The following is a 27,170-nucleotide window of genomic DNA, read 5'->3' as shown; positions in this document are numbered from 1 at the left end:
TGAACTCGAGCTGTGTCGTCTGTTTCCAGGTGGGCATCAGTACGATAAAAACCAGGTGATCCTCAACACGTTTGATGAGCGAAAGCTGAACCAGAGGTGGAGTCTGGAGCTGCTGTGACGACTCTCACGGCCTCCTGACGGAGCTCCGTCACGCTGGGCCCTCAGACGCAGCTCAGCCGTGGAGCCCACACCGATGTTCGCTGTCGTGTTTGCTTGGAAAGACGATGCGCTGGATTACGAGCTCACGTTGATGAACAAAATGTTTTTAGCTGACCTTTAACCCAAAGACTGTTTACTTCAGCGAGACCTCTGCCCTGTTTCAATGCTGCACCTTTTCCTGTACGGTACTTCTCTTACACTCCAGAAGCTGTTTGTAGATCAAAGTGATCCGCTGTAAAGTTTTTAATTTTTTTACACACACACACACACACACACACACACACACACACACACACACACTGTCGTTTGTACAGAACCACTGAGTGTAAAGACCTTGAGTTTAACTCTGCTGCCCTCTGCTGGTTGTAAATGTGAGAATATTGTTACACATTAAAGTAATAATGTGATGTCTTTATTTTAGTGAAGAGTTTCCTTTGAGTCACTGAAAAATAAAAGCTTTTTTTTAAGCTGACAGCAGTTTTAGTGCTTGTTATTATTATTATTAACCTTTATTTAACCGGGAAAATCCCATTGAGATTAAAAACCTCTTTTTCAAGGGAGACCTGCTCAGATCCTCAGCAAACAGTGGAAAAGAAACAGCCACACAAACCTGATGAAAAGGTAAACAATGTACTTTGGATAGAAAACAAAGTGCAATGTGTCTTTGGTTTTGTGGGCGGAGTCTATAAAAGCATTGACAGCACTCAATAAGAAAAGCCCACGATGTGCAGAGCTATACGTCGTCGCCCCCTTTGCTGATCTGGACTACCGTCTTTCCTCGGGCGTGACCCTTCTCCACCTTCTCAAAGGCCTGAGGCACTTGTGAAAAGCTGAAGGTCTCCTCCACCACGGGCCGGATCTGAGAGGGAGGAGACAAATAAGTGAGCAAGTTCTCTTAAAGTGTGTTTCTCCTTATAGTCACAGCTCCTGTTCCAGTGAGGATGTTCACATTAAACGTGGCCAAGTCAGTATATGGCTGTATCCCAATTCAGGGTCTGCAGCCTTAAAGGCCGCATTTTAAGGCCGATTACGTCACCGCGACGCGACGAAGGCTGTCCCAATTCAAAGGCTGCTCGAAATGCGGCCCTGAAATGCGTCCTTCATTTCCCTGAATTTTAAGGCTGTGGCGGTGTAGACTTCGTGGCCCAACATATCCCAGAATGCATAGCGCGGCGGTGGTGTGGATAATTTTGCCGAAAAAAAACGGCGGATGAGGGGCGCCCGAAGAGTAAACTTTAAGTACTGAATATTATGTCACTTATTTATGTGCAAATGTTTAATAACGAAGAACATTAAAACATTACTGTTGGCCACATGTCGGCAAAGTTATGTGACATTAGTGACGTTTGTACTAACTTGGTTTTAAAGCCTTTACTTTAAAATATACGCCGTTCAATAGCTGAGCTTAATCTTACAGAGAATGATCAAAGCTCATGTAGAAACAAACAAACAAATGAACAAAAGATTTTCACAAGCCTCGCACTTCCGGCCTTAGCGGTCTTTAAGTACGCGGCCCTTGAGGATCGTTGAGGCTGCGCACTTTAAGGCTGCAGACCCTGAATTGGGATACAGCCATAGAAACATGTTACAGTTAGTCTCTCCCCGCTCGCGCTGTTAACTGTTTAAATATCTGTTTGTTTGTTTTGTTCTTTCATTTTTGTTAGTTTTTACTTCCGGAGCAGGGCATGCAAGACAGTGACGTCATGGCTAAGATGGCAGCCTCCATGGTGGAGGGTGGAGAGGATTCGTTTCGGAAGATATTCAAGTTTTACAGGAGAAGGAACCCCCCGCCGGACCTTAGCGACGTCATCGACTTTTCCAGGTGTGCGCCCGGTGAACAGGTGAGAGCAAAGCGCGCTCCCGGCGTTTAGCAGCCATCTTTCTCCTTGTTCTTCTTCATGGGTCAGTTTGAAGTTTGACTTCTCTGACCAACAAAGTGAACAGTTCCACAGGTTACCTCCACCTTCCCTCACCTGTCCACTTTCATTTCTGATCAAACTCACCTGGATCGATCATTTCATCGATCATACCGATGACTGTGTGTCACAGAGGGAAGTTTGAAGGTGATCGAAGCAGCAGACAGGTGTGAGGGTCAGAGTTCAAACACGAACAGTCTGAATCTGCAGATCACCTGAATCCACCTGACTAACGTCACAGTGGACTGGGTGTCACCTGACTGGTTCAGGTCTGCTGAAGAACAGGTGCAGACAGCACCTGAGTGAAAATGATTTTACAATCCTGACGTCTGCTAATGGTGTGTGTGTGTGTGTGTGTGTGTGTGTGTGTGTGTGTGTGTGTGTGTGTAGATTGTTCCAGTTAACCTCGACGCCGCCGCGGTGAGCGATGTAGAAGCCACTAGAGTCGGATTACAGCCCGTCAGAGAGTGGCGAGCCTTCGGCCTGCGAGGACACCCAGGTACACGCGCACGTCAGAGTTTAAATAAAGTTTGGATGCGTGCGGTCTGGTTCAATTCAGTCCGGCTGTAAAGAACCAAATAACAGCGACAGTTGCCTCGCGGCGCCTCGTACTGTGAGGTAAAGCGTAGGGAGAAGCCGGCTCTGAGGCAGGTTACTGAGAGTTGGTCTCATTTTTCCATGTTTCAGGAACTGAAGTGTTTTTAGTTTAGCTCAGCAGAATGGTCTCGACTGTAATGGACAGTTCTGATTGGCTGTCCACTGGGAACGTAATGTCAGCATCATCTTCATCCAGCGACGACTCGCTGGATGAAGACGATGCTCTGCATTCACTCTGCTGTGGCCTGCTGCTGAACACACGAGCTGCTTTATGTCTTTGTTACCTGCTTCATCTGAAGATGGCCCATGAACTGGACCGAGTTTAGTGCTCTGGGTACACGATGATGATGATGATGATGATGATTCTGCGCTCTTCCTCGTCCAGGGTTCATCTTCATCTCCGATCCGTTCCTGCGCGGCACGCAGCCGTTTTGGCTCCGACAGTGTCTGAAGATTTACCCTCAGAAACCAAACATCTGCAACCTGGACAAGCACATGTCCCCCTTAGAGACTCAGGACATCTGGGGACAGAGCGTGCACAGCCTGAGGTGAGACTCACAGGTGTGTACAGGTACGTGCTGCACAGGTCACAGCAGGAGGAGCTCGACCTCCCGATGAAGGTAAACAGTCTACTACCAGCAGGGGTCACTGCGACACCACCACAGCCACCAGCTGCTCAGGTGTATCTGCGCCTGGTCATGCGTGCGTGTTTGGAGGTGGCGGTCTGAGCATGGCTAAAGACCATCAGAGCTCTGAGTTTACAGCTGATTTTCAAACCGTTTCGCTTCTTCCAAATCCTCAAATTATGCAAATGACCCAGTTTAAAATGCCGCTTTTTCTCCCCCAACATTCCTCTAACATTCCTCTGATCTTCCCTAAATGTTCCTCAGACATTTCTCCAATGTTCCTCAGATTTTTCCCAAATGTTCCTCTGATGTTCCCCCGACAATTCTGACATTCGCCTGACGTTCCGCTAATGTTGACAGGAGCGCAGATTGTTTCTTTAACCTGATGTTCGTATTGCCATCGTTGGTGTTGAGCAGCTGCTTTTTGTGACCTTCTGCTGTGAAAGCTGAGAGTGAAGTGAAAAAGTGAGGAAGGGTTAGTGTTTATGAGAGTGCAAACAAAACCTCGGAGCCTCTGTTTCCTATTTTATGCAAGAAAAAGCAACTCAAGTGTTTAATTACTGAAAATCCTCGGTGCTCGACTGCTGCAGTGTCTAATGAATTCAGTGCCACCAGGTGGCGCTGTTTTAAAGTCTGCTGTTGTTTGCAGGTTTGGGGAGCTCAGCTGCTGTCGGATCTTTGAACAAACTGTGTGCCCTCGTCTTCCTCTTTAACCTATTTCAGAATCAGCATACTTTACTGATCCCTAACGAAATTATGTGGTTACAGTTGCTCCAGTACAGTAACAGACCAGACTATTTAACAATGCAATGTGTTCCAGATCTACAGATTTAAGAAATAACACAATATGTAAAACTTTGATCCGCAGATCTTCTGCGGCTGGAAAACGAGAACTCTCCTGGAGAGGCTGCGCTGGGTCACACTGGGCTATCATTACAACTGGGACACAAAGGTGAGCATCTGCTTCACCTCTTTACTGCTGCTCCTCCAGCAGCACAGGCGGGGACGGTTTCAGAGCAAACGTTTGCCACGGTCTGTTGTGGCGCCCTTTCTCTTCATCTCACTCCTCCCCTCCTGTTTGCAGACGTACTCTCCCAGCAGTCACACTCCTTTCGCACGTGACCTCCACCTCCTCTCCGCTCACGTGACAGCTGCCTGCGGCTTCCCTGGCTTTATCTCGGAAGCGGGAATCCTCAACTATTACCGATCAGACTCTTCTCTGGGAATCCACGTGGACGAGTCGGAGCTGGACCACACTCGACCGCTGCTGTCGTTTAGGTGGGACGCTTGTTTTTTCACCGTCGTTATGCGAAGGACATGTTTGAATTCCCTGTTTTTCCGTGTTGTCTTTACAGTTTTGGTCAGTCAGCCATCTTTCTCCTGGGCGGCCCCCACAGACAGGACCCCCCCAGAGCCATGCTCATGCACAGTGGGGACGTGATGGTGATGTCAGGGCCCAGCCGCCTTCTGTACCACGCAGTCCCACGAATCCTCCCCGCACCTCCGGGGCGTCTGGCATTAGAGACGGGGGGAAGCATCCAGACCCCCCCACCACAGGAAGGCTCCGTGGTGGAGCCGGTGTCCGAGGAGGAATGGGCTGTCTGCTCCAGGTACATCCAGAGCTCCAGAGTGAATGTGACTGTCAGACAGGTGCTGGCACCTGGACAGAAATTTCCAGAAACTCCCCGTTCTCACCAAACCACGGACACTGGACAGACGGACGGATACGATGATGGAGAGAGCGGAAAGAGGAAGAGGAGCAGCAGTGACTCTCCTTATGCTGCAGAGACTCACTGAGGGCACTTACAGCACGGGCCTCCATGAAGGACGGCTTCTGCTTGGTTACTGGGTTTATTTGTTAAAGGATTTATGTGGGTCAGTGTGTAGATGCTGCCAGAGACGGGACGAGACCCGATCTAAAGATGAACTCTTAGGAGTCGGTGCTAATCTGGATCTGTTAATCTGTTAAAATGATTGTTTAACGATTGTGTGAATACAGTCCATGATTCAGTGAGCAGTAGTCATGAAGAAAGAAGATATAATCCAGTACCCAGATCGAGCTCTATGTATGTATGCAATGTTCCCTCTAAGCTGCGCACATGCGCACTGCTGGCACGTCTCTGCGCACAGAACATCTGCGTTGCGCACAAAAAAATCTAACCTGAATTGAAATTAAAACTTTAACAATTCTGTTTTGCAGTGTGAGTCAGTGACTGGCTGCTCCCATATGGGATCAGAACGATGCCACCGTATCCCATAGTCCAGCCAATGATGCGATTCACATTCGTATATACGCAGCTAACCAACGTGGTTGACAGGCTATGACACGTTAATGACAACGTGTACAACCATTGGAGACGTGAGCAGGACAGACGGAACAACTGACGGGAAAAGTGTGGACTTTATACCAGTTTTTAAATTGTGTTGATCGTTGTTTATATTTACTGCAGGAAGAAACGGTAAAAACATTGTTTTATAAGGAAAACGCTCGAAAGCCTGTGAGCAAAAACAAAACCAAAAACACCCTCACTGTGAGAGATTTGCACCATAGTTAGTGTGTAGTGTAGTCAATAGTTTTGTTGTGTGTGTCAGAACAATGATGCAGAACAGCTGATTGTGCTGTAAATAGTTTGAGACACCTTTAAAAAGAAAATAGCTGCAAAAAAAATAAATACCTGAATTACTTTTTTGAAGAAGTTTTTAATTCTTCTTTTTTTTTTTTTTAATAGAAGATGTGAGATAGATATATATATATATAGATATATATAGATATAGATATATAGATATATATAGATATAGATATATAGATATTTATTTTGATGCTCATGTCGCTATCAGCTGGATAGTGTAGTGGTAAGACTCTACGCCTTTGGAGTGAGAGTCACAAGTTCAAGTCCTGCTTGAATCCAGTGCTTATCTCTCATGGTGATGAGGTACAACACATGTGCTACGGCAAGGAGGAGTCAGGACGCCAAGACAGGGGGGAGGTCGGCAACGTCAGGAAGAAGCAACATTTAGCTTAGGATGTGAGGTTTGTTGAGAGAGTTACAGAGTACTGAACTGGTGGCATCCTTCAAAGGCTACGTCGTGTTAAGAGACGTTACTCATAAAGCAACAGCAGGCTAAGATAATCAAATTACCTGTCGTAGGATGTTAACACTTGGAACTGGAAGTAAAAGTAGTAAAAAAAAAAAAACTACTTACTTGAACAAAGATTAAACTTTTATAGTATTTAGTTAAAAGGAAGAATAAATAGTTTTAACTTCCTAGTTTCCTACACAGGAGGAAATTTGATCATCTTAGCCTGCTGTTAGCTTTTAGAGTAATGTCTCCTAACACCACGTAGCCTTTGAAGGATGCCACCAGTTCAAGTACTCTTAGAACTCTCATTGCGCTCTCAGTACTTGATCTCTCTCTCAACAAACCTCACATCCTAAGCTAAATGTTGCTCCTTCCTGACGTTGCCGACCTCGGGGAGGACGATATCCCCCCGTCTTGGCGTCCTGACTCCTCCTTGCCGTAGCACATGTGTTGTACCTCATCACCATGAGAAATAAGCACTGAATGCAGAGGCTCAAGCAGGACTTGAACTTGTGACTGTCACTCTAAAGGCGTAGAGTCTTACCACTACACTATCCAGCTGATATCGACAGGAACATCAATATATGTATATATCACATCTTGTATTAAAAAAAAAAAGAAGAATAAATACTTCTTCAAAAAAGTAATTAAGCTATTTTCTTTTTTTGCAGCTATTTTCTTTTTAAAGGTGTTTCAAACTATTTACAGCACAATCAGCTGTTCTGCATCATTGTTATGACACACACAACAAAGCTGTGGACTACACTACACACTAACTATGAGATAAGCACTGGATGCAGAGGCTCAAGTAGGACTTGAACTTGTGACTCCCACTCCAAAGGCGTAGAGTCTTACCACTACACTATCCAGCTGATATCGATATGAACATCAATGTATGTATGTATGCTCAGTCCCAGGAGGAGTCGTTTGGATGTCGTTGGTGTCAGTGAGCTTGCACTGAGGAAGGGAGTCAAAGAAATACTTGAGGATGTCTTTGTCATCAGACACCTGCACACTGCTTTGCTGGGGAGACCTGCCATTAGCAAGCTGGAGCTTGTGGCTCGTCTTGAGAGCATAACTATAGAGACCCTTAAAAAGTGCTACCCAAAGCTGTGCAGTGGTCTCGGTGAAGTACGTCAGCCGTACGACATCAAACTGAAACCTGGAGCTCAACCTTTTTCCTTGAAGACGCCACGGAGAATCCCGTTGCCTCTGATGGACAAAGTTAAGCAGGAGCTGGCCCGTATGGAAGAACTAGGGGTGATCAGCAGGATTGAGGAGCCAACTGATTGGTGCTCAGGCATGGTGGTGGTACCGAAGAAGACAGAAGATGTACGCATATGTGTCGACCTTACACACCTCAATGAGTCTGTGTGTCGAGAGAAGTACATACTGCCATCGCTGGAGGAAACATTGGGCAGATTGGCTGGTGCCAGCATATTCAGCAAGCTGGACGCTAATATGGGGTTTTGGCAGATACCTCTGACGGAAAGCTCAGCCAAATACACCACTTTCATCACTTCTTGACGTAAGGGAAAGGGAAAATGCTTATGAACTTGCAAATTAAAAACATGATGCATTTAAAGTAGCCCTTTTTCATTTTTATTTAAGAAGAGAATTTGTTCTAGTGTGTGATGGCCGAACCTGTTCCTTTTCATGGAGATCATTTCTCCTGCATTAAGGAAATTCCCTTCACATGGCACAGAAGAGGCTGGAGTGCAGAGAAACTGGTAGAGATGCAGTTATACATTCTACCTGGGCCCCACAAACTATCAGCTAAAGAGAATAAATAGATTAAATTGCTGCACATTTGGCAGACTAACATTTTCAGATTAATTAAACAATAAAATATATATTTTTATAACATTACATGTAAAGAGTCAAGTGGAAGTTTTTCTAAAGTTATTTAATGATATTTATATTATGGAAGCAGATTTTTTGACATTTTAAGTTTTTTCCCATTATAAGATAAAATAAACACGCACAAAACAAAAGCAAACGGCCACAACACAAAGCTGGAAAACCCACCCGACTGACCAAAATCAACTCAAAATACTCCCACACAACAGAACCTCCTCTATTCCTCGCTGGTTTCAAATCTCTCAGTGGAATGATCAGTGGTTCGCTATCTGTCACCATCAAAACACTCCACAAATCCCGCAAATGATTCACTTCCTTTTAAACCATTCGGACGTCACTGATCACGTGACTCTGGCCAAACGAATCAAGCTTCGATACAGTGCTTCTGAAGCAGTGTGTTGATTTTTTTGACACACGCACCGGAGCGTCAGCTTCAAGCGGGCCATCACTAGTGTCTAATATAAAGAGAGCATAAACAGCGTACTGTCAGTGTAGAGGATGAAATCAGCCAGGACAACTCATGAAACATCTGCTCACATCTGGATGAATCCAGGTGTGTACATCCACAGAGAGCAGCAGGTCAGCTGATCACAGCCTGTACACTAAGAAAATCTACTGGAGCTTTTAATTATTGTGAGCTTGATTCTTTTCCCCACACTGAGACATTATAACCACTTTTAGTGTTCCCCCACCTGAATCCACTTTAACCCCTGACTGCACACATTTCCTGTTTAGAGGCAAAGCCCCCTCTACAATGGAGGCAACAGGAAATAGAAACATATTTTTACTTTCCTTCTTTTTCTCTGCTCATGTTCAACTGAACTGATTCAAGATGAGTAGAATTATTAGACTGAAAATTTAGACTGAAATAAAGTTTGTATTCCTTTCAAATAATATTATTTTACCATTACATTAATATAGCACATGGTTCAGGCAGCTTTGGTCACAAACAGCTGGAGCCACAGCTGTGGTTGTGATTTGACATTGTATAAATAATTGTATTGAATTGAATAGAAATGTCCTCCAAAGAGGTGCTTTTTACTTTCAGTACATTTCTGAGCCTGTACTTTTTTACTTGAGTAAAAGTTGAATCAGTACTTCGACTTTACTGGAGTATTTTTCAACACTAGTATCTGTACTTCTACTTAAGTACAGAATGTCTGTACTGTTGGCACCTCTGAACTTGGCAGAATAAACCTGTTTTCATCTACAAACAATGTCACCAAAACCTGTCACAGCCACCATACTGTCCTTCTACTGCTGCCACCACTGGTGTAAGCTACATTTTCAGAAGAGTAGTTTTAGTTTTAGAAAGGTGAGAAATAAAATGTGCATGTTACTCTACTCTGAACCGTGTTTTCAGCTTTATTTTTATTATGTGGCTATTTTAGGAGACTCGACCTGTTGTTATTGACCTCTGGATTTCTGAAGCATTCAAATAACAAGTCACACGAACATGCTAATGCGACCTTCATCTCTGTACCTGACGAAGGTCACACAGACCAAAATGCTATAATATAAATAAGGACAGCGAGTGAAAGAAAGCATTGAGTTTCCAGCTAATCTAAGCTTCACGCTAGCTCCATAGTCAGCATAGTAATGACCTGTCCATCGTTTCATTTTGTAAACATCATGCACAGCATTTAGAAAGCTGCTCACTTCTTGATGGACCCACACCTTCCACCATTTTAGTGTTAAACTGTTATTACTGGTAAATCACTCGCACTGAGTTTGTTACAATAAAAGTCCTGCCAGCTACAGCTTAGAGTAGGTTTACTTTTGGTTTTTCTAACGTTCCTAATACAAAGATCCTTTCTTCTTTTTGCTATATAGATCCCTGGTGTTGGTCATGCCATAACATGTTCCTCCAGAGTGCGTACATGCCAACCCTCCCGATTTTTGCAGGAGAATCCCGAATTTCAGTGCCCCTCCCGAAAATCTCCCGGAGCCACCATTACTCTTGTTACTCTTTCTGGGTCGCAAAATAAACTTTTAACATATTTTCAGGCGAGAATGTAGCTGAGTAAACTTCAAATAACTTAAACATGTTATTGTTTGGCCTTTTTCAGTGTTTTATTTGTTCGTGAGTAAATCGGTTTGGCTGAGATTAAAGTTATTAGATTAGATTAAATAAAAACTTTATTAATCCCTCGGGGGGGTTCCTCCGGGATTTTCACACAGCTGACTAAACGTCAAACAGAAAACTGATTAAACAGAAGTGTGAGATGGTCGAGAATCTACGTCAGCGTCTGATTATATTTTAGACAGCAAGGAGCAGACGGCTGAGTTTCACTCCACTGAGAGAGCTCATGACTTAATTCTGAAGGCTAGACCGTCCCATTTCACAAGCCTAGTACTTCCGGCCTTAGCGGTCTTTAAGTACGCGGCCCTTGAGGAACGTTGAGGCTGCGTACTTTAAGGCTGCAGACCCTGAATTGACAAGTTACCCTGTAAGCCAAAAGCACAGGCTGCTCTGAACACACAATTTATCAGTTTTTTCAACTCTTAGAACTCTATGATGTCAGAGGCACAGAAGCCACACCCACCCACTACAAATAACAGGTTTTGATTCCTCAACACAGGAGTCTTCCATGAAAAGAGGCAGCTATGATGGACTTCCAGGTGAAAGAGAATGAGGCGGAGCTAACAAGCAACGGGTGCCGTTGATGGAAACAGCCAAACAGAAGAAGGTTTGCACAAGGGCACGTTTCAGATAGAGGGTCAAGTGGGGAACTGGAGATATGAAGTTGTGAGCTGGGTAGTGTAGTGGTAAGACTACACACCTTTGGAGTGGGAGTCAGCTGTATATGTGTATATGTGTATATATACGAGGCCATGACGTCTCCAGAAACATCCAACCAGGGGGGCTATTAAGGAAAACAAGGCAGAGTTGAAGTAGCTATGCTCATTTTTACATACAGTCTGTGGTATTTAACGTGCTAACAGTGTTAAACCACGATGGAACAGCATCCATGTTCAGCTCGCAGGGTAAATACAGCGTCATACCTGTTTTGCATCCACCATGTCCCTGATTTCATCCAAGGCACAGCCGCTGGGTGCAAAGAATCCCCAGCGGTAATGAACTCCTTTCATCAGGTGCTGCACGAAAACAGCAGAAAAAAAATGAATCAGCACAAACACAGAACACTGAAATACTTTAATACATTTAAAATAAAAGACAATCATAATGTAAAGATATATTTCAAAAAACAGAAACATGATGACTTATTTTGATATTATTGTTGTTGTCTTTATGAAACTTTCTTTTAATTTAAATCGTGTTCCCATTGACATATTTTCTAGTTCCATTTATTTTTAATATTTGTGCTGATTCAATCTCATCAAACACAAAGGGAGAAATATATTTGATGTAATGACCAAAATATGAATAAATAAAAGATAAAAACGTGGATAAGGACAGATTCGCACCAGTTTCGGTTTGTTTGTTTTTAAAGCTCGTGTTGCTTAAATACATCTGTGAGTCGATAACAACCCACAAAACTCAAGTCACCGAACACCCAAACTATGAATCAGCTGCTGGAAAACCTGCGCCGTCACAGATCTGAGTTCAGATTACACAGATTCTGTAGGCGCAAAATAATAAGACAATGCTGTGAATCAAATCGTCTGATATTCAACAAACACAGTGTGCGACAAAAGCAGATTACCCCATTTCAACCCTTACACTTCTGTGGAAATGGAAACAGTCACTGTGTGGTTATATGCAGGATGAAGGTGGTAAAGAAGGCCAGGGTGTGTGTGTGTGTGTGTGTGGGCAGGGGGGGATTGGAAACTTAGTCTCTGTGTTAAAGGAAGCGAAAACACAAAGTGCACAAACACACAGTTTCATTTGTTTCCTGTAGATTTGCTCCAGGTATACCTCCATCCTGCTTCACCTTCAAATCTTCAAAACTGATGTTATTCTGGAATAAGTTAGCGTGAGTAGAATATGTGCCAGCCTGCAACCCCCACAGTCTGACATCAACTCAGTAACTTTACATTTAACAAGAAAAACAATGGAAGGTTTGTGGGGCAGTCCCGCCCTGTTACCGCCATCCACGCTCTTCTTCCGCCTCCTTCCTGATGCAAAGATTAAATTTACTTTAAAATGAGAAACCAGAACAAACACGACACTGATAGAAAATTTTGAAAAATGACAATAAATTTGTGTTTTTTCCCTTTTTTGGCAAATTAACTCGAGTCTTATAAACAACAACTGTATACAAGAGATGGATACGGCCACTGTGACCCAGCTGTGCCTTTTGCAGTCAAGCTACCATAACAGGAGCCAGAGTCCTGAGTTTCCAGCCTCTTGGATGGTCTGTTAGCACAACAACGTCACAGCTGCCACAGTATTAGTCACACAACTGCATAAAAACATGCAAACAGCACAAATACAGGTGCAGATCCGGGTCTGCAATAGCTGAGGTGGAGCTGAGCAGACTGCTAGCATGTATAGCATCCACCTGTCAGTCAAAGAGGCCACACCCCCAAAATACTGCAAACTTTAAGTCTTAATAAAGTTTTAAACGGGTGCATTACAAAAACATCCTCCCCCTGTGCAGCTGATATGAAGAGAGACTTTCTGTATCAGGCCGTAAACAGGCCGAACCTCACTGCTGGAGCCTCTAGTGGATCTCAGAGGAACTGCAGCTTCTTTTTCTTTTTTCTTAATTCGTAAACATTTATGATCGGGAACAAAACAGAGCTGACAATATTTCAGCCTTGAACATGACACTTAGAAACCTGTAAAAACAAAACAAAACAAAACAAAAAGATTCATTTGTTTGAAAAAGCCAACGATGAACGTTTGGACGCCTGGAACGAGCTGAACATGAACCTCTTCTGTCCTGAATGCCAGCATCTTGTTCTCGCTCAGTTTTGGTTTCATTTCAGCCTCTTTCTCTTTTGTCTTTTAGTCCATGAGTCATTCCTGATTAAACTCTCCTCCCTGCTTCAAAGTTGTGCTGATTGCTTAAATCTAAGAGCTTTTCATAAATGAGGATCAGATCTGCAGGTCGCAGATGAGCTAAAAAACATCCTTAAACACTAAATGCACCACGAATTATCATTCAATGTGAATTTGATATTGTAAAATCATTCGTGCACGGTTACCTGTGTGTGTAACTACATGCAGAATTTGGTTGCTACTACAAACTTTGTGTTGGGGAATTTCAGTTACAGTGGTTTATGCCGCCGTGGAAAATGAGACTAACCTGAAACTCTGAACTACTTCTGAAGTTACCCACACTTGCCTGACCTCAGACGATGTTTCAGATACAAATACTTTCCTTTTTAATTTGAAAAAATTTGACACGAATCCTCTCCACACATGCAGCACATGGTACTGCTGTTTATTTTCCATTCCCCACCTACACTGAGCCCACAGGTTTCTGGACAATTATTCATTTTTATGTAATTTCCACAAGAATGACTAGTTTGACAGAACTGCAGCTATTTTTACAAACAGCTCCCCATTTTGAGACGCTCAAAAGTAAGTGGACAACTGACTGACGAGCAGTTTCAGGACCGGGCGAGGCCTAAACCTTTGCTAGTTAATGATAATAAAAGCAAACTATTTTTGAAGTTGACTCAAAGTGTTGAACTTATATTTGGTAAGTGTTCGTTCAGACTGAAGCGAAGATCCAAAGATGTCACTGCTCAAATCAACAGTCTGGGACATGTTTTAACTGTACATATAAATAACAGCCTGAGACAAGTGAAGTGTATGATGACAGAATCATTTCCATGATTTACACAAACATCATCACCACATCGAATCAGGTCAAGAACGCACTGAAGGACGTAGGCGTTATTTTTTCATGTCAACAATAAAGAGACGGCTCCATAAATGGAAATATTGAGTTACGACCACAGTGCGCAGCCACTGGTTACGCTAAAGAGCAGGAAGGCCACATTATGCTTCAAATACATTTATGTGCAGGGTTCAGGAAACCAGTTTGGAAAGATTAAACCCAAATGAAGTTAGACCAGAATGATAGAAGCAGGATGAGTGTGATGTGTTCGAGGCTGTACTCTCTGCTCAGATTCAGACACAGCTCCACAGCAGGTGGATACGATACTACAAAAACAACCCAAGAAATGAGAGATTCTACAACGAGCAAATCAGTCACCGGATCTCAACCTAACAGAGAAGCTTATCAGTGCCTGAATCCAACACTGAAGGCAGAGAGACCCACCGGCAGGTCTGCAGAGCATTGTGGAAACACCGAATCAGCCAGTGCCCGTGACTTCTACACTTCATTTGCTGACAGCAAATGAAGTTCATGCTGTTAAACTGGAATTAAAGTTTCCATTTCAATCATATATTTATTTATTACTGAATTGAAAAAAAGAAAAAGATGTGGCTTAATGTGTAACCGCTCATATTTCCACAAAGACTGAAGGGTGTAACTTATTGTTCTAAAACTCTAGATTATCTCCTTGCATCTTGATTCTGCATCCTTTGCTGTGCAGAGCAGAGCACAGCTGTGGATTCTGTGGTCGGGCGAGTGCACTGCATGCAAAGTGCAGGCTGTTACTATAACACCCACAGAGGATGTGAGTGCTTGTGCGTGCGTCTGTGTATAGGTGGACGATGTCATCTGCTCCGACAGAGAGTTTAGGAGTTCAGGACTGTTTTCTTTATCTGCCTTGCAGCAGGGGGCGGGGCCTCAGCCACCAGAAAGTAACCTGCTGCATTTTCACATTTTTTCCACCTGTTTCTTCAGGTACCATGTCTGATTTTTAGGGACCTGGAAGAAATGCGCAGAGTATAAAAGGAACACAAACCTAAATTTATCTGCAGAAAGTCCACAACTGCACATATTATGACACAAGTCAGAGCTACTACTGGAATAAATCTGTTCTAATTCTAACTTAGATTCCATACTTGGCAATTGGGAGAGAAAAAATATATTATTTTGTAAGAACAACTCGGCAGACAGTCAAAAATGGAACGTAAAGGACAAAGTTAAACATCTGTATGAATTATTGTGTGGATTTGTTCATTAATAGCCAAACATTAGTCCCGTGTCTGGCCCAGGAGCTCCTCCCAACAAGGCATGTCCAAAACAGCATCTGGATCAGATGCCAAACAACCTCGGCTCTTCACCGTCAGCTCTCACAGAGGAGCTCGATCGTCTTCCTTCGCTCTACCGCAGGTTGCAGTCACATGGTGAGAGTAGGCGTGTAGAACAACCACAACATCAGCACCTTCAGGGTCATCACAGCGTGCAACACTGCACCTCGCACTCCTGAAACACAGACTTCTGCATTCAGGGCAGAAATTCCTCCCCAACCCAGAGTGAGCACTCCACCCTTTTTCTGGTGGAGAATCATGACCTTAAACTTCAAGGTGCAACTTTTCATCCCTGCAAACTACCACGAGATTCTGAGACCACTGCACCTACAACCTTTGCTCATGAACATTATGAACAGAACTCCAAGGGCAGGCGTGGTGGAGTACAAACCCCACCAGGAACAAGGGCAGTGATACGAGCCAACCTTCCACTATAGCTGTACCCAAACCCAGGTGTTAAAATTGAAAATAAACACCACTGAATGTGTCTGTCGCTGGTTTAATATTCCGACCCTACAACCGAGAAAACAAAGTGTAAAAAACCTCCTGTTTCTATGAAAGTTAGAAAACTAAACAACTCCATCTAAGCTTACTTTTAAGGCCTTGCTGGCCACTGTAGCGGCGGACTGCATCATGCCGTCAGCTACACCCAGCCTGTCGGTGTTCTGCATGAACGGCGTCACCAGGGTGACGTACTTGGCGCCGCTCCACGGCTTCAGCAGCTTCAACGCCCAACTCTCCGTGTCACCCCCGACATTATCCAGGATCAGGTCGAACCTTAAAGATAACAAAGTAAATCAGACCAAGATGACAAACGGAGGCAGAGATTCAGTCGGAGTGTGGCCTGCTTACTTCTCCAGAGCGCTGAGCGGCTCTTCGACAGGCCCAGCGGTGTAGTCCACCACGTGGTCCGCCCCGAGCCCCCTTAAGAACCGCTCGGCGTTCTGGGAGCAGGTAACGGTCACGTGGGCGCCCCACGCCTTCACCATCTGAGCAGGAACAACACCAGACTTTTATACAAGTTTCATTTCGGTTAAATCAAATGTTTAGTTTTTCATTTTAACCATGATGAAGAAAAAATGTAAGAATTTGTTCTTTTTAAGCTAAAGAAGTGCGGTTGTTTTTTTTTCTCTAATATTTAAAGAGAGATGGTGTTGAAGCTGATTTTAAGGATATTTTACATGTTTAGCTTTAATGTGTTTTTACCTAGTGGAAAAACTCCGGCTGTTTTTTAACGGTTTACGTCTGCGATCAGACGTCAGAGTTAACTGTGCTTAAATCAAATATTAAATGTGAGACCAGGTGAGCGTCTAACCTGTGAGCGTTTTTCAGATCAAACGTTACTTCATTGTGACATGTCGAGTGTTTAGGTGACCACAAGTGGTCATTATTGTCCAGCTTTTCATGCGTACCTGTACAGCAAACGTTCCCACTCCTCCAGATCCTCCAAGGATCAAAATCCTGCAACAGAAAAGCCAAAACAATGAAGGAGACAACCGCAGCAATCACCTGGTCAACTGAAGGGAAACCCGGCGACTTTTCCCCCCAAAAAAGAAAAAAACAACTACAAGGAAAAAAAAACTTATTTTTTCTCCTTTCAGCTTGCAGGTACTTTCAAAATAAGGGCGAGAAAACTGTCTTTTATCAAACCGATTAATAAAGGCAAACATTAAAAAGCAGCTGGTTGTGTTGGTTGGAGGCGACTGTTATACAAGTGTGTTCATGTTAGCAGGTAAGCTAACATTAAGCAGAAGAAACCTTTGGTCAAATAGAAACATAGCTGCGATGGGATAAAGTCAATGCAATGCAGCTAATATGAGAAATATAAGACAATAATTCTAAATTACTGTAGTATCTGCATCATGTATTAAAACAGGACTTTATTTACCTGAAGTTAAAAAATACTCTCCATGCTTCCATGTTGTGTAACATGAGATCCGAGGTTCAATCCTGCTGCTCGTATTTGTATTGTATTTCTAAGTTGGTGGTTTTTGTCCTCGTGATTGTCACATGAGGGTTTCAGGTAAGTGTCAGCAGGTGCCTGGTGGATATGGCCATCACTCAGTCACCTGTGTTGCACTGTTGGTACTTGGTACACGAAGCAGCGCAGGCACTGATACAGCTGTTTATTATAGCTCAATCTGCACTGTCCACAACGCTTTGACTTTTCTCCACTCAGCAGTTGCTCGTCTTCCTCCCCTCACCCCCAACAAAGGCCTCTTTGGTGAAACAAGCGTCAGGTTAGTTACATCGCTGTAGCTGGTTTATTGGTATGTTTCCGGTGGCCCATTTTATTTACACTGAGACTGATGTGGGGTAAGGACATTTTTCCCTCTGTTTTGTCTTGCAGGTAAATTAGTGCAAATTGTAAACACACTGGTCAGGGCTCATTACCCGGTCCAATCTCAGGACTTAATAAAAAATATCTGTATAATTATCAGGTTCTAAGATGAGGTTAGTACAACCTCAGATGAGCCACAGCACCTGACAGATTAAACCGTGTCGTTATTTATGCCACAAAAAGCACAGATGCAGAAGCAGTTTGTGAGGAATGAAGTAATATTTGATGAAATGGCTAAATGTTATTAACTAATCGTTAGGGTGGCGGTGGCATGACTTTGGCCTCGTCTGATTGGTCAATTAATCAATTATATTGTTTCACTCATCATATTATTTGCATCTAGAGTTTACGAGGCTCCTTTTAGATCCCGCCTTAAGCGAGCTAAAAGGGGCTCAGGAGGAACAGTTGGCGAGCTTCACTGGGATGGATTAAACTTTCCATGTCCTCACCTCTTGTTGGCACAGTTGTCCTTTCTCAGACCGCCAGTATTAACCAGCGCTGACCAGGTGGTGGTTGCCACGTAGGGAATGGCAGCAGCCTCGATGTGGCTCAGACACTTTGGTTTGTGGGACACCTAAACAGGACAAACAGTAATAATAGCAGCAGTTAATAAGAGCAGCAGCTTCCTGTAGTCATCATGAAAACAGCTCATCTCTACATTTTAGAGGAAGTGAAGCAGTAAAAAGGAGTATTGGTGTCATTCAAAATAATTAAGGTGGGGGTGACTGGGCTAAAAAAAAGTCAGGATTACAGTATTAAAATATATTACAGGGAAAAAAAGGAAATTTGATAAAAAAGCATCACAGTTCATAGCTTATCGTCTATACAGTGACAAATGGGACCTTGAACTTGAGTAGGATTCAGATTAAGACCAATCAGAGATCGTTATGTAAAATCTGACTGAGTTATAGTTCTTGTGAACTGTGACAGGACAAACAGACAGAGGCTCAGTAAACCTTCACCTGTATGAGCTAAAAACCCAGAACATTTACAAGAAAATAGACTCAGAGTAAATTAAACTTTAAAAAAGTAGAAGCCCCTCCACGTATCGCTACCTTATCGTGGTGGAGGGGTTTGTGTGTCCCAGGGATCCCAGGGGCTACGTTGTCTGGGGGCTTTTGCCCCCCGGTAGGGTCTCCCATGGCAAATTGGTCCTGGGTGAGGGACCACACAAAGAGCGATTCAGAAGACCACTATGACAAGACCATCGAGGGAACAGTTCATCCTGCCCGGGACAGAGTTAGGGAGCACCGGGTTTACCGCTGAACCCGAGCGGTGTTTTGTTATTGGACTTCTGTGCAAACCACCATGTTCAAACATAAGAGTGTCCATAAGTGCACGTAGCACCAGGACGCTCTAGGCCACAGGTCGATGATGTATTTTAATCGTATCACCAGACCTGAGGCCATATGTTTTGGACACTTGGGTAAAGAGATGGGCTGAGCTGTCAACTGCTCACCACCTGGTGGTGAGTTGGATCAGGTGAGGGAGGACGCTGGACAGACCTGGCGTGTGCTGGGAAAGGCTAGCAGAGGCTCCAGTCTTTGAGAGCTTCAACACACACCTCAGGCAGAGCTTCAACAGCATTCCAAGACTGGGGACATTGAGTCCGAATGGACCGTGTTCAGCACCTCCATTGCTGAAGCCGCTGCACTAAGCTGCGCCCGCAAGGTGGTTGGTGCCTGTCGTGGTGGACAACAGAGGTGAGGGGAGTCAACGAGCTCAGGCTTGGTTAGCCTGTGGGACTCCGGAGGCAGCTGGTAGGTACCGACAGGCTAAGCAGAAGGTGGCTCGGGCGGTGCCTGAAGCAAAAACTCGGGTGTGGGAGGAGTTCGGAGAGGCCATGGAAAAAGCAACCCGTCATGTGACTCAGGAGGGGAAAATGGTGTTCTACCTGCACTGTGTATAGTGCGGGTGGAGTTCTGCTGACTTCGACTGAGAAAATTGTCGGGCGGTGGAAGGACTACTTCGAGGACCTCCTCAATCCCACTGACACATCTTCCGAGGTGGAAGCAGAGTCTGGGGACGAAGGGGATGACCTGCCAATCTCTGGGGGCGAGGTCACGGAGGCAGTTAAACAACTCCTTGGTGGCAGAGCCTCTGGTGTGGACAAGGTCCACACAGAGTTCCTGAAGGCTCTGGATGTTGTAGGGCTGTCTTGGTTGACACGCCTCTACAATGTTGCGTGGAGATCAGGGGCAGTACCCCTGGATTGGCAGACCGGGGTGGTGGTCCCCATCTTTAAGAAAGGGGACCGGAGGGTGTGTTCCAACTACAGGGGAATCACACTCCTCAGCCTCCCTGGGAAAGTCTATGCCAGGGTGCTGGAGAGGAGAGTCCGTATGTTAGTCAAACCTTGAATACAGGAGGAACAATGCGGTTTTCGTCCTGGCCGTGGAACACTGGATCAGCTTTGATCACGGTTCGCAGCAGAGTGTGAAACGGTGTGAATGACAATTAGCACCTCCAAATCTGAGGCCATGGTCCTCAGCCGGAAAAGGGTGGAGTGCCCACTCTGGGTCAGGGATGAGTGCTTGCCACAAGTGGAGGAGTTTATGTATCTCGCCTTACTTAAACCCCTCCAGGGAGAAGGACAGATTGGTGCTGCTGACGCTGTACGGGTCTGTTGTGGTGCTTTTACACTAAGCTCCCAATTTACTGGTCGATCTATGTCCCTAACTTCACCTATGGTCACGAACTGTGGGTAGTGACCGAAAGAACGAGATCACGGATACAAGCGGCGGAAATGAGCTTCCTCCGAAGGGTGGCCTCTCCCTTAGAAATAGGGTGAGAAGTTCAGCCATCCGGGAGGGGCTCAGAGTAGAACCGCTGCTCCTCCACATCGAAAGGAGCCAGTTGAGATGAATGGTAAATGGTATTTGTATAGCGCTTTACTAGTCCCTAAGGACCCCAAAGCGCTTTACACAGTCATCCACACACACACTCACACACTGGTGATGGCAAGCTATGTTGTAGCCACCCTGGGGCGCACTGACAGAGGCGAGGCTGCGCCACCGGGCCCTCTGACCACCACCAGTAGGCAACGGGTGAAGTTGCCTACTGGTGGAGATCAAAACTCCAGACATCGGGAGGCCCTCAGAACACAAGAGACCAAGGAAGACCAACAGAGGGGCAGCTGCGCCACTATCCCCGAAAGAGCTGACGAGAGTCCCAGATGAGGGGTCACTCAGCAGCCGTGGAGCAGAAGCCAGGGGGGGTTGCAGTGACGTGCCCGTGAGTTTATCTAAAAACCTTCAGTTTAACTTTCACTGACCATCACCGTCTGTCAGTTTAGTTTATTTTGTTTGTTTGTTTTCACACTGATGTTGAAACTTAAACTGTGTAACAAACAAAAATCTAAATAAATAAGGAAACTGTTTCTGCAGAACTGACACTGATGAAAGTTTCCACTTCACAAACAGGAGAAATGAGACATTTATGTATTTTAAATACATAACGCTGAGCATTACCTCGTTGGCGCTCAGCAACACAAACTCCGCCAGGCTGCCCTGCTTCCACGGCGGGATCGCCGCCCAAACCTGAGGACGACACACAAACGGCTCAAATCTGCATTTCTGTGCAGCTAGTTCAGAGAAACTTCACACATGTGCTCCTCTGGGAAACGGTTACGGATGTAGTAAAAAAAGCAGAATGACTTCATGGGTGTTAAAAAATACAGTACATTTAAAGTCACAGCGCACACACACCTACACACACACACAAACATACACACTAAACTAAGTAATAAAGTAACTAATTACTTTTGAACCCTAACCTTACTTTTGAAGTAATGAAATACCTTCTTTGAGACGTAATCAATAATTAGTAAATAATTACTTTTTTCAAGTAACTTGACCAACACGGGTGGTGATAAGATAATAATGGAGCTGTGAACTGAAAGGTCCCAGAAGGAAATAAAAGCACATTTTTTAAAAATGCAGCATTTAAAGAGCATTTGTGACCTTTTGAGGTCTTGTTACCAAAATGGAGAACAAGCCAGATGTTATGACTGATAACAGTTTAACCTCACAAAGTTATGAAGGTGTGACGTTTCCTCTCATTTCCTTTGTGATATTTGTGGGGCAGCGCAGTGTGAAGATGAAAGTAAAATATATTTCACACGCCAGGAGCCTCATGAGGGCTGATGCCAGCCGGATGCTGACTAAAACTAATAATTAGTTGTTGTTTCTTTCCAAACTAGAAAAACTTGAATCGCATACATGGATGTCCCTCACCAGGATTCATCCGCTTGCATTTGAACACCGTTTGCTGTGGAGCCAATGTTATGTTACTCTTTCAAAGAGAGGGGAAGAAAAAAAGCGAGAGATGAAAACAACTGTGTTCGCGTTAAGGTATGAATGCCGTAAGTGCAGAACCAAATGTTCGACCAATAAAAGTCTATTGGGATCAAGTTGTACTGGTTTCTCTGAAGGTGGATGTAGCCAATCACACGGGCTCTGCCACGCCCACTGAGATTGTTAGCACCATTAGCAAGTGCAACACTGTCAGATTAAATTAACACAGAAACAAAAACACTGACTTCAGCAGATCAGGGAATTGTTTCCGGGTCAGCAATGTTGCCAACTTGTAGGAAGGTTGTATTCTTTCTGAGAGCAGCAGCACAGCGTAGAGGAAAACCTGAGGCCTTCTGAATTTTCTCTCTTAAAAGGGTTTGTTGACGGCAGCCGTGAAGAATCACAGTTAATTGGATTCTGCTCTCTGTGCGTACACCTCTTGTCTTTACCTCGTCCCCCTCTCTGAAGTGCTTCACGTCCAGGCCGCACTCCATGATGACCCCGGACACATCCCGGCCCAGAACGAGAGGAAACTCACTGCCCGACTGCTTGATGTTCAAAGGATCTCTCTTCATGGACAATGTAGCTGCGCCGTAGCCACCTGACGGGGAAAGAGTTTATGATTATTACATAAAGATTTAATGCTGTTTATGAATGTTTGTACTGGGACGTCAAAGTAATTCACCAACTGTAATTTTCAGCTCCACATTTTCATTCTTGGACAGTTCAAATTAATCCTTTATCCTGCCCCTCAGTCCTAAAGTGTCTCTTAAAGTAACTTAGCAACATAATTAAAAGGAGCATGAATCCAAAACTTCCTCTTCAAACTTCCTATAATTATTACTACTTTCAAATTCACGCGTGCAGCTCCTCAAGGATCCGTTCTCGGTCCTCTTCTACTTCACAGAGCGTTTTGAAAGTACAGAGGTCACAGATGAAGTTTATCATACTGAAGCTTTACTCAGATACAGCAGATAGAGTAGACGGTTGGCTGGAGTGTTTACATCAGCGGTCCCCAACCCCCGTGCCTCGGACCGGTACCGGTCCGTGAGTTGTTTGGTACCGGGCCGCGAGAGTTGAGGCTCAGGTGTGAAATGTATGGTTTTCAGGGTTTTTATCGGTTTTCAGCGTTATTTTGTTATCGTTTTTATCGTTAACTCTGTTTTCCTGGGTCTTTTCACGTGTATTATGAATAAATCTTCTTTTTTTCGGTACCGGTACTAGTTTTATTTTGTTGTATTTATCCGCGACACCTTAAAGACCGGTCCGTGAAAATATTAAAAGGTTGGGGACCGCTGGTTTACATACTACACTACATACTGCCCTGTCACACCTGGAGAAGAGAGACACGTATGTGAGAATGCTGTTTGTAGATTACAGCTCAGCATTCAATACCATCGTTCCCTCGAAGCTGGACAGGAAACTGCAGGATCTAGGACTGAGCAGCTCCCTCTGCAGCTGGATCCTTAGCTTCCTGTCTGACAGACGCCAAGTGGTCAGACTGGGCAGCATCACCTCATCCCCCATCACACTGAACACTGGTGCTCACTAGGGCTGCCACAAACGATTATTTTGATAGTTGACTAGTCACCGATTATTTTTGCGATTAGTCGACTAATCAGATCATGCATCCATACAGCTTATTGCACCAGCAGCATCTGCTCTTATATAACCATCATTAGCTTACAGCTTGAAGTGTTTGTGCTAACTAAAAATAAAGACAAGATGATAGTTTATTAAATTTTAATGAAATTTGCAGATTGTTTCGGTGAAGTTTAATAAACTCCTTGCTATCTAAAATATAACAGGACACCGGAGTAAATTCTCCAGCATCTCACACTTCTGATAATCAGCTGTCTGCTTGACGTTTATTCAGCTGTGTAAAAACTTTAATCTCAGCCAAACCGATTTACTCAGGAACAAATAAAATACTAAAAAAAAGCCAAACAATAACATTTTTAAGTTACGGTATCTAAGTGACTTATATATGTTTAACCTGAGTAGCGAAAGATGGCGGTGGGTTTGAAAATGATTTGCCCGGAGTCCGCTGTTCTCACGGCTCTAGTGAGCCTTGCCTCCGGCTAGCTATCGGAGCGCTTTTGAAAATATGTGGTGTCTTGATAAACTGAGCAGATATTTGAGGTTTACACAGCTACATTCTCGCCTGAATATATGTTAAACGTTTATTTTGTGACCCAGAAAGAATAATAAGAGTAATATTAAAACTAACTAGCTGCTGCCATTGTTGGAAACTGAGCTGGGCTGCGCTATGAATTCTGGGACAGAGCTACTTCTTCTTCAGGGTTTAACGGCAGCTGGCATCCTTGTACATGCAGTGCTGCCATCTTCTGTTTCAGTCCGTTATTACACTCTTAAATCCTACTACTTATTCCTGCGTCTTTTGTGATCTTACAAAGCTTCAAACGAGCGTCGACTATTAAATCAGTTGTTGACGATTGTGATAGTCGACTAATCGTGGCAGCCCTAGTGCTCAGTGTGTACTGAGCCCTCTCCTGTACTCACTCTACACCTACGACTGCACGGCCACTAACAGCTCCAACATCATTGTAAAGTTTGCGGACGACACTACAGTGGTGGGTCTTATTACCAACGGTGATGAGACAGCTTATAGGGAGGAGGTCAGCGCCCTGACCCACTGGTGTCAAGACAACCATCTCACCCTCAACGTCGCAAAGACAAAGGAGTTGATAGTGGACTTCCGGAGGTGCAGAGAAGTACACACCCCCATCACCATCAACAGCGCTGCTGTGGAGAGAGTGAGCAGCTTCCGGTTCCTTGGCGTACATCTGGCTGAGGATCTTACGTGGTCAGTACACACAAACAAAACAGTGAAGAAGGCGCAGCAGCGCCTCTTCTTTCTCAGGAGACTGAAAAGATTCGGCACAAGCCCCCGCATCCTCAGGACCTTCTATCGCTGTGCCATTGAGAGCATCCTCACTGGATGCATCACCACCTGGTACGGCAACAGCACCGCTTACAATCGCAAAGCTCTCCAGAGAGTAGTGCGGTGCTCTGAACGGATAATTGGCGGTGAGCTTCCCTCCCTCCAGGACATCTACAGGAAGCGCTGCCTGAGGAAAGCGGGGAGGATCATCAAGGACTCCAGTCACCCCAGCCATAAACTGTTCAGACTACTTCCATCAGGAAGGAGGTTCTGCAGCATCCGGTCCCGTACCAGCAGACTGAGAGACAGCTTTTTCCATCAGGCCATCAGACTGCTGAACACTTCATAGACACCTCAGCTTCACTACTGGAACTTCAACATTATGCACTCAACACTGTACAGTAATGCCACTGTTTTGCACAATATCCAACTACCAACCTCTGTAAATTTTATCTATTTATTTTACTCTATTTAATTTGTAAAATATGTATACACACACACACATATGTACACACACGTAGACATACATATTTAGTATACGCATTCAGTAATATGCATACACTCTTATATTGTACATATATTTATTCATATAATTCTCAGATTTAGCCATTCTTATATTTGCTTGTTCTTATGTTATTGCACACCTCTGTTGCTCGTGAAGCTCGCACACAAGAATTTCACTCACATGTACTGTACCAGTGTACCTGCACATGTAACGTGACAATAAAAGTGATTTGATTAGATTTGAAAACAACCAAAAGAACAGTTTCCCATCAACCCCCTCAGAATCACATGTTTTATTACACCGTTGTTTGTATATTTTATCCATGCAGGCATGTGGTTGATAATATGATATCTCTAATAATGCTGGTGCTCAGAGTAGGTCAAAAGAATCATGCTGTGCAAAAACAGGTGGTTGAGGTGCACCACACACATCCCAGTGACATGTTTCAGAAAGACTTTCAGCTGAAATGATCTAAACCAGGGGTGTCAAACTGAAATACACAGTGGGCCAAAATTCAAAATGGAACAAAGTCGCGGGCTAACGTTAATATTTATTGAAAAAAAAAAAATCTTCCTCCAGATATAAGAATGAATCTTTTCTTATGGACTCAAACAAGTTTAGCTGAAAAACTGAATATGGAACAGCAAAGCTTAATACTAAACAATATATATATTAGCTGTATAATACCAGTAGGTCAGCTCTGATAGTAATTTGGTATGGCTTCGCGGGCCAAATGTAATTAGGCTGCGGGCCAAATTTGGCCCGCGGGCCAGAGTTTGACACCTGTGATCTAAACTAACAGCTCTGTGATAATCACAGTTTTTATATCATCACAGTGAGTCATGCACATTTTATTCCTCTTTTAAATTATTCCACTCTTAAAAGTTTTAATTTATTCATTCATCTTCTTCCTTTTGTGCACTTTTCCATTACTGAGCTTCTTTTTTTCACCTGTTATAGGCTGTGTTTATTGTTTTGGCTACAGTGATTTTCAGATAAGTAAATGATATCTTATCTAACGGTGCCTATAAGAGCTGCCCCGGGGGACCCTGGAGCTGGGCCCGGGCCCGGGCCTCTGGCTCATCCTGATAAGAACCACGGATTTATCACAATGTGTTTTCTTGCACCTGCGTGCAAAAATTTAAACTGTGAAACAGACTTTCCACAGTGATATGCTGCGGTTTGTGGAGGAGAGGCCACTCTCATTCTGACTCTTTTCGACCACAGAGCAGAAAACAACCGCTGTGCGGCTGCTGTTCTCGTTTGCCAGCCTTGAATCGCGCTCACCTCTCATGGCGACGTCGATGGGGCTGAGTCCTGCTGCAAACACCTTGACAATCACCTCATTGGGATAGTTGATGATGGGAAAGCTGGCGTTCTTGGTGAACCGTAAGACCTCATTGCTTCCGTATTTATCAATGACCCAGGCGGGCATGACAGTCCTGCACCTGCTGGAGGTGCTGAGCAGCCTGGCGCACCTGGGCAGGGAGCTGTGCACACCTGGAGACTCGCTCAGGTGGAGCAGCACCCTGCTGTGCACCAAACGTCTCAGAGAAGTCATCTTTAGCATCTCACAAATACAAATGGACGCGCAGGCGCATTCAACGTGTGCAGATTAGAGGGTGAAGCTGGTTGAAATCTGCCGCTACCTGCTCTCTCTGTCATGTAAACACACGTGGAAGTCTCACATTCATCTAAACGAAGTGGAAATGCTTAAAATCCTCATGTGGAAACGTCCTTCCGCTCTTCCCTAACACCGGCTGCCTCCTCCGGTGTCTCCGCCAATCAGAGCGCAAGTTACTAA

The 27,170-nt window shown here is 44.4% G+C and overlaps 3 protein-coding genes across 7 annotated transcripts in view; 2 read left to right on the top strand and 1 right to left on the bottom strand.

Moving 5' to 3' along the window:
- LOC309695837 (uncharacterized protein) overlaps positions 1 to 631 on the top strand; it is a 55,391-nt gene extending 54,760 nt beyond the window's left edge. For all 4 annotated transcript variants that reach the window (XM_082516750.1, XM_082516749.1, XM_082516751.1 and 1 more), the window contains one exon: positions 30 to 631. In XM_082516750.1, coding sequence (XP_082372876.1) covers positions 30 to 118 — 89 coding nt within the window. In that variant the 3' untranslated portion in view covers positions 119 to 631. The remainder of the gene's footprint in view (positions 1 to 29) is intronic.
- Positions 442 to 27,133, bottom strand: rtn4ip1 (reticulon 4 interacting protein 1). 2 transcript variants are annotated; one of them, XM_082516805.1, is made up of 9 exons: positions 26,654 to 27,133; positions 22,406 to 22,557; positions 21,132 to 21,200; positions 18,111 to 18,235; positions 16,733 to 16,781; positions 16,173 to 16,309; positions 15,914 to 16,097; positions 11,246 to 11,338; positions 442 to 1,018 (listed from the first exon to the last, which is right to left on the bottom strand). In XM_082516805.1, exons 1-9 carry the CDS (start codon positions 26,934 to 26,936, stop codon positions 893 to 895), a joined length of 1,218 nt encoding a protein of 405 aa, XP_082372931.1. In that variant the 5' UTR covers positions 26,937 to 27,133; the 3' UTR covers positions 442 to 892. The 2 variants fall into 2 exon arrangements, with proteins under 2 accessions (XP_082372931.1, XP_082372932.1); XM_082516806.1 differs by having other exon boundaries at positions 27,016 to 27,130.
- LOC309695854 (nucleic acid dioxygenase ALKBH1-like) lies at positions 1,041 to 5,986 on the top strand. The gene is given in 7 exon segments (XM_082516809.1): positions 1,041 to 2,000; positions 2,466 to 2,574; positions 3,058 to 3,220; positions 4,167 to 4,186; positions 4,189 to 4,250; positions 4,383 to 4,576; positions 4,654 to 5,986. Coding segments are annotated over 7 exon segments (1,146 nt in total). The 5' UTR covers positions 1,041 to 1,844; the 3' UTR covers positions 5,096 to 5,986.
- Positions 27,134 to 27,170: the final 37 nt, after the last annotated feature.

This window comes from Aulonocara stuartgranti (assembly GCF_965226115.1).
Source record: "Aulonocara stuartgranti genome assembly, chromosome: 19".
Classification (NCBI taxonomy): domain Eukaryota; kingdom Metazoa; phylum Chordata; class Actinopteri; order Cichliformes; family Cichlidae; genus Aulonocara; species Aulonocara stuartgranti.
The sequence above is the reverse complement of the archived record's forward strand: the minus strand, read 5'-3'. Positions and strand labels throughout refer to the sequence as shown.

What these genes read in the sequence shown, in the direction of transcription:
- rtn4ip1 (XM_082516805.1), bottom strand. Translation starts at nt 26,936, where the DNA reads ATGCTAAAGATGACTTCTCTGAGACGTTTGGTGCACAGCAGGGTGCTG. An exon ending in ACTTCAGAGAGGGGGACGAG is followed by an intron (nt 21,201 to 22,405) that starts GTAAAGACAAGA and finishes TGTCGTCCTCAG; the next exon opens with GTTTGGGCGGCGATCCCGCC. An exon ending in CCGCTCAGCGCTCTGGAGAA is followed by an intron (nt 16,098 to 16,172) that starts GTAAGCAGGCCA and finishes GTTATCTTTAAG; the next exon opens with GTTCGACCTGATCCTGGATA.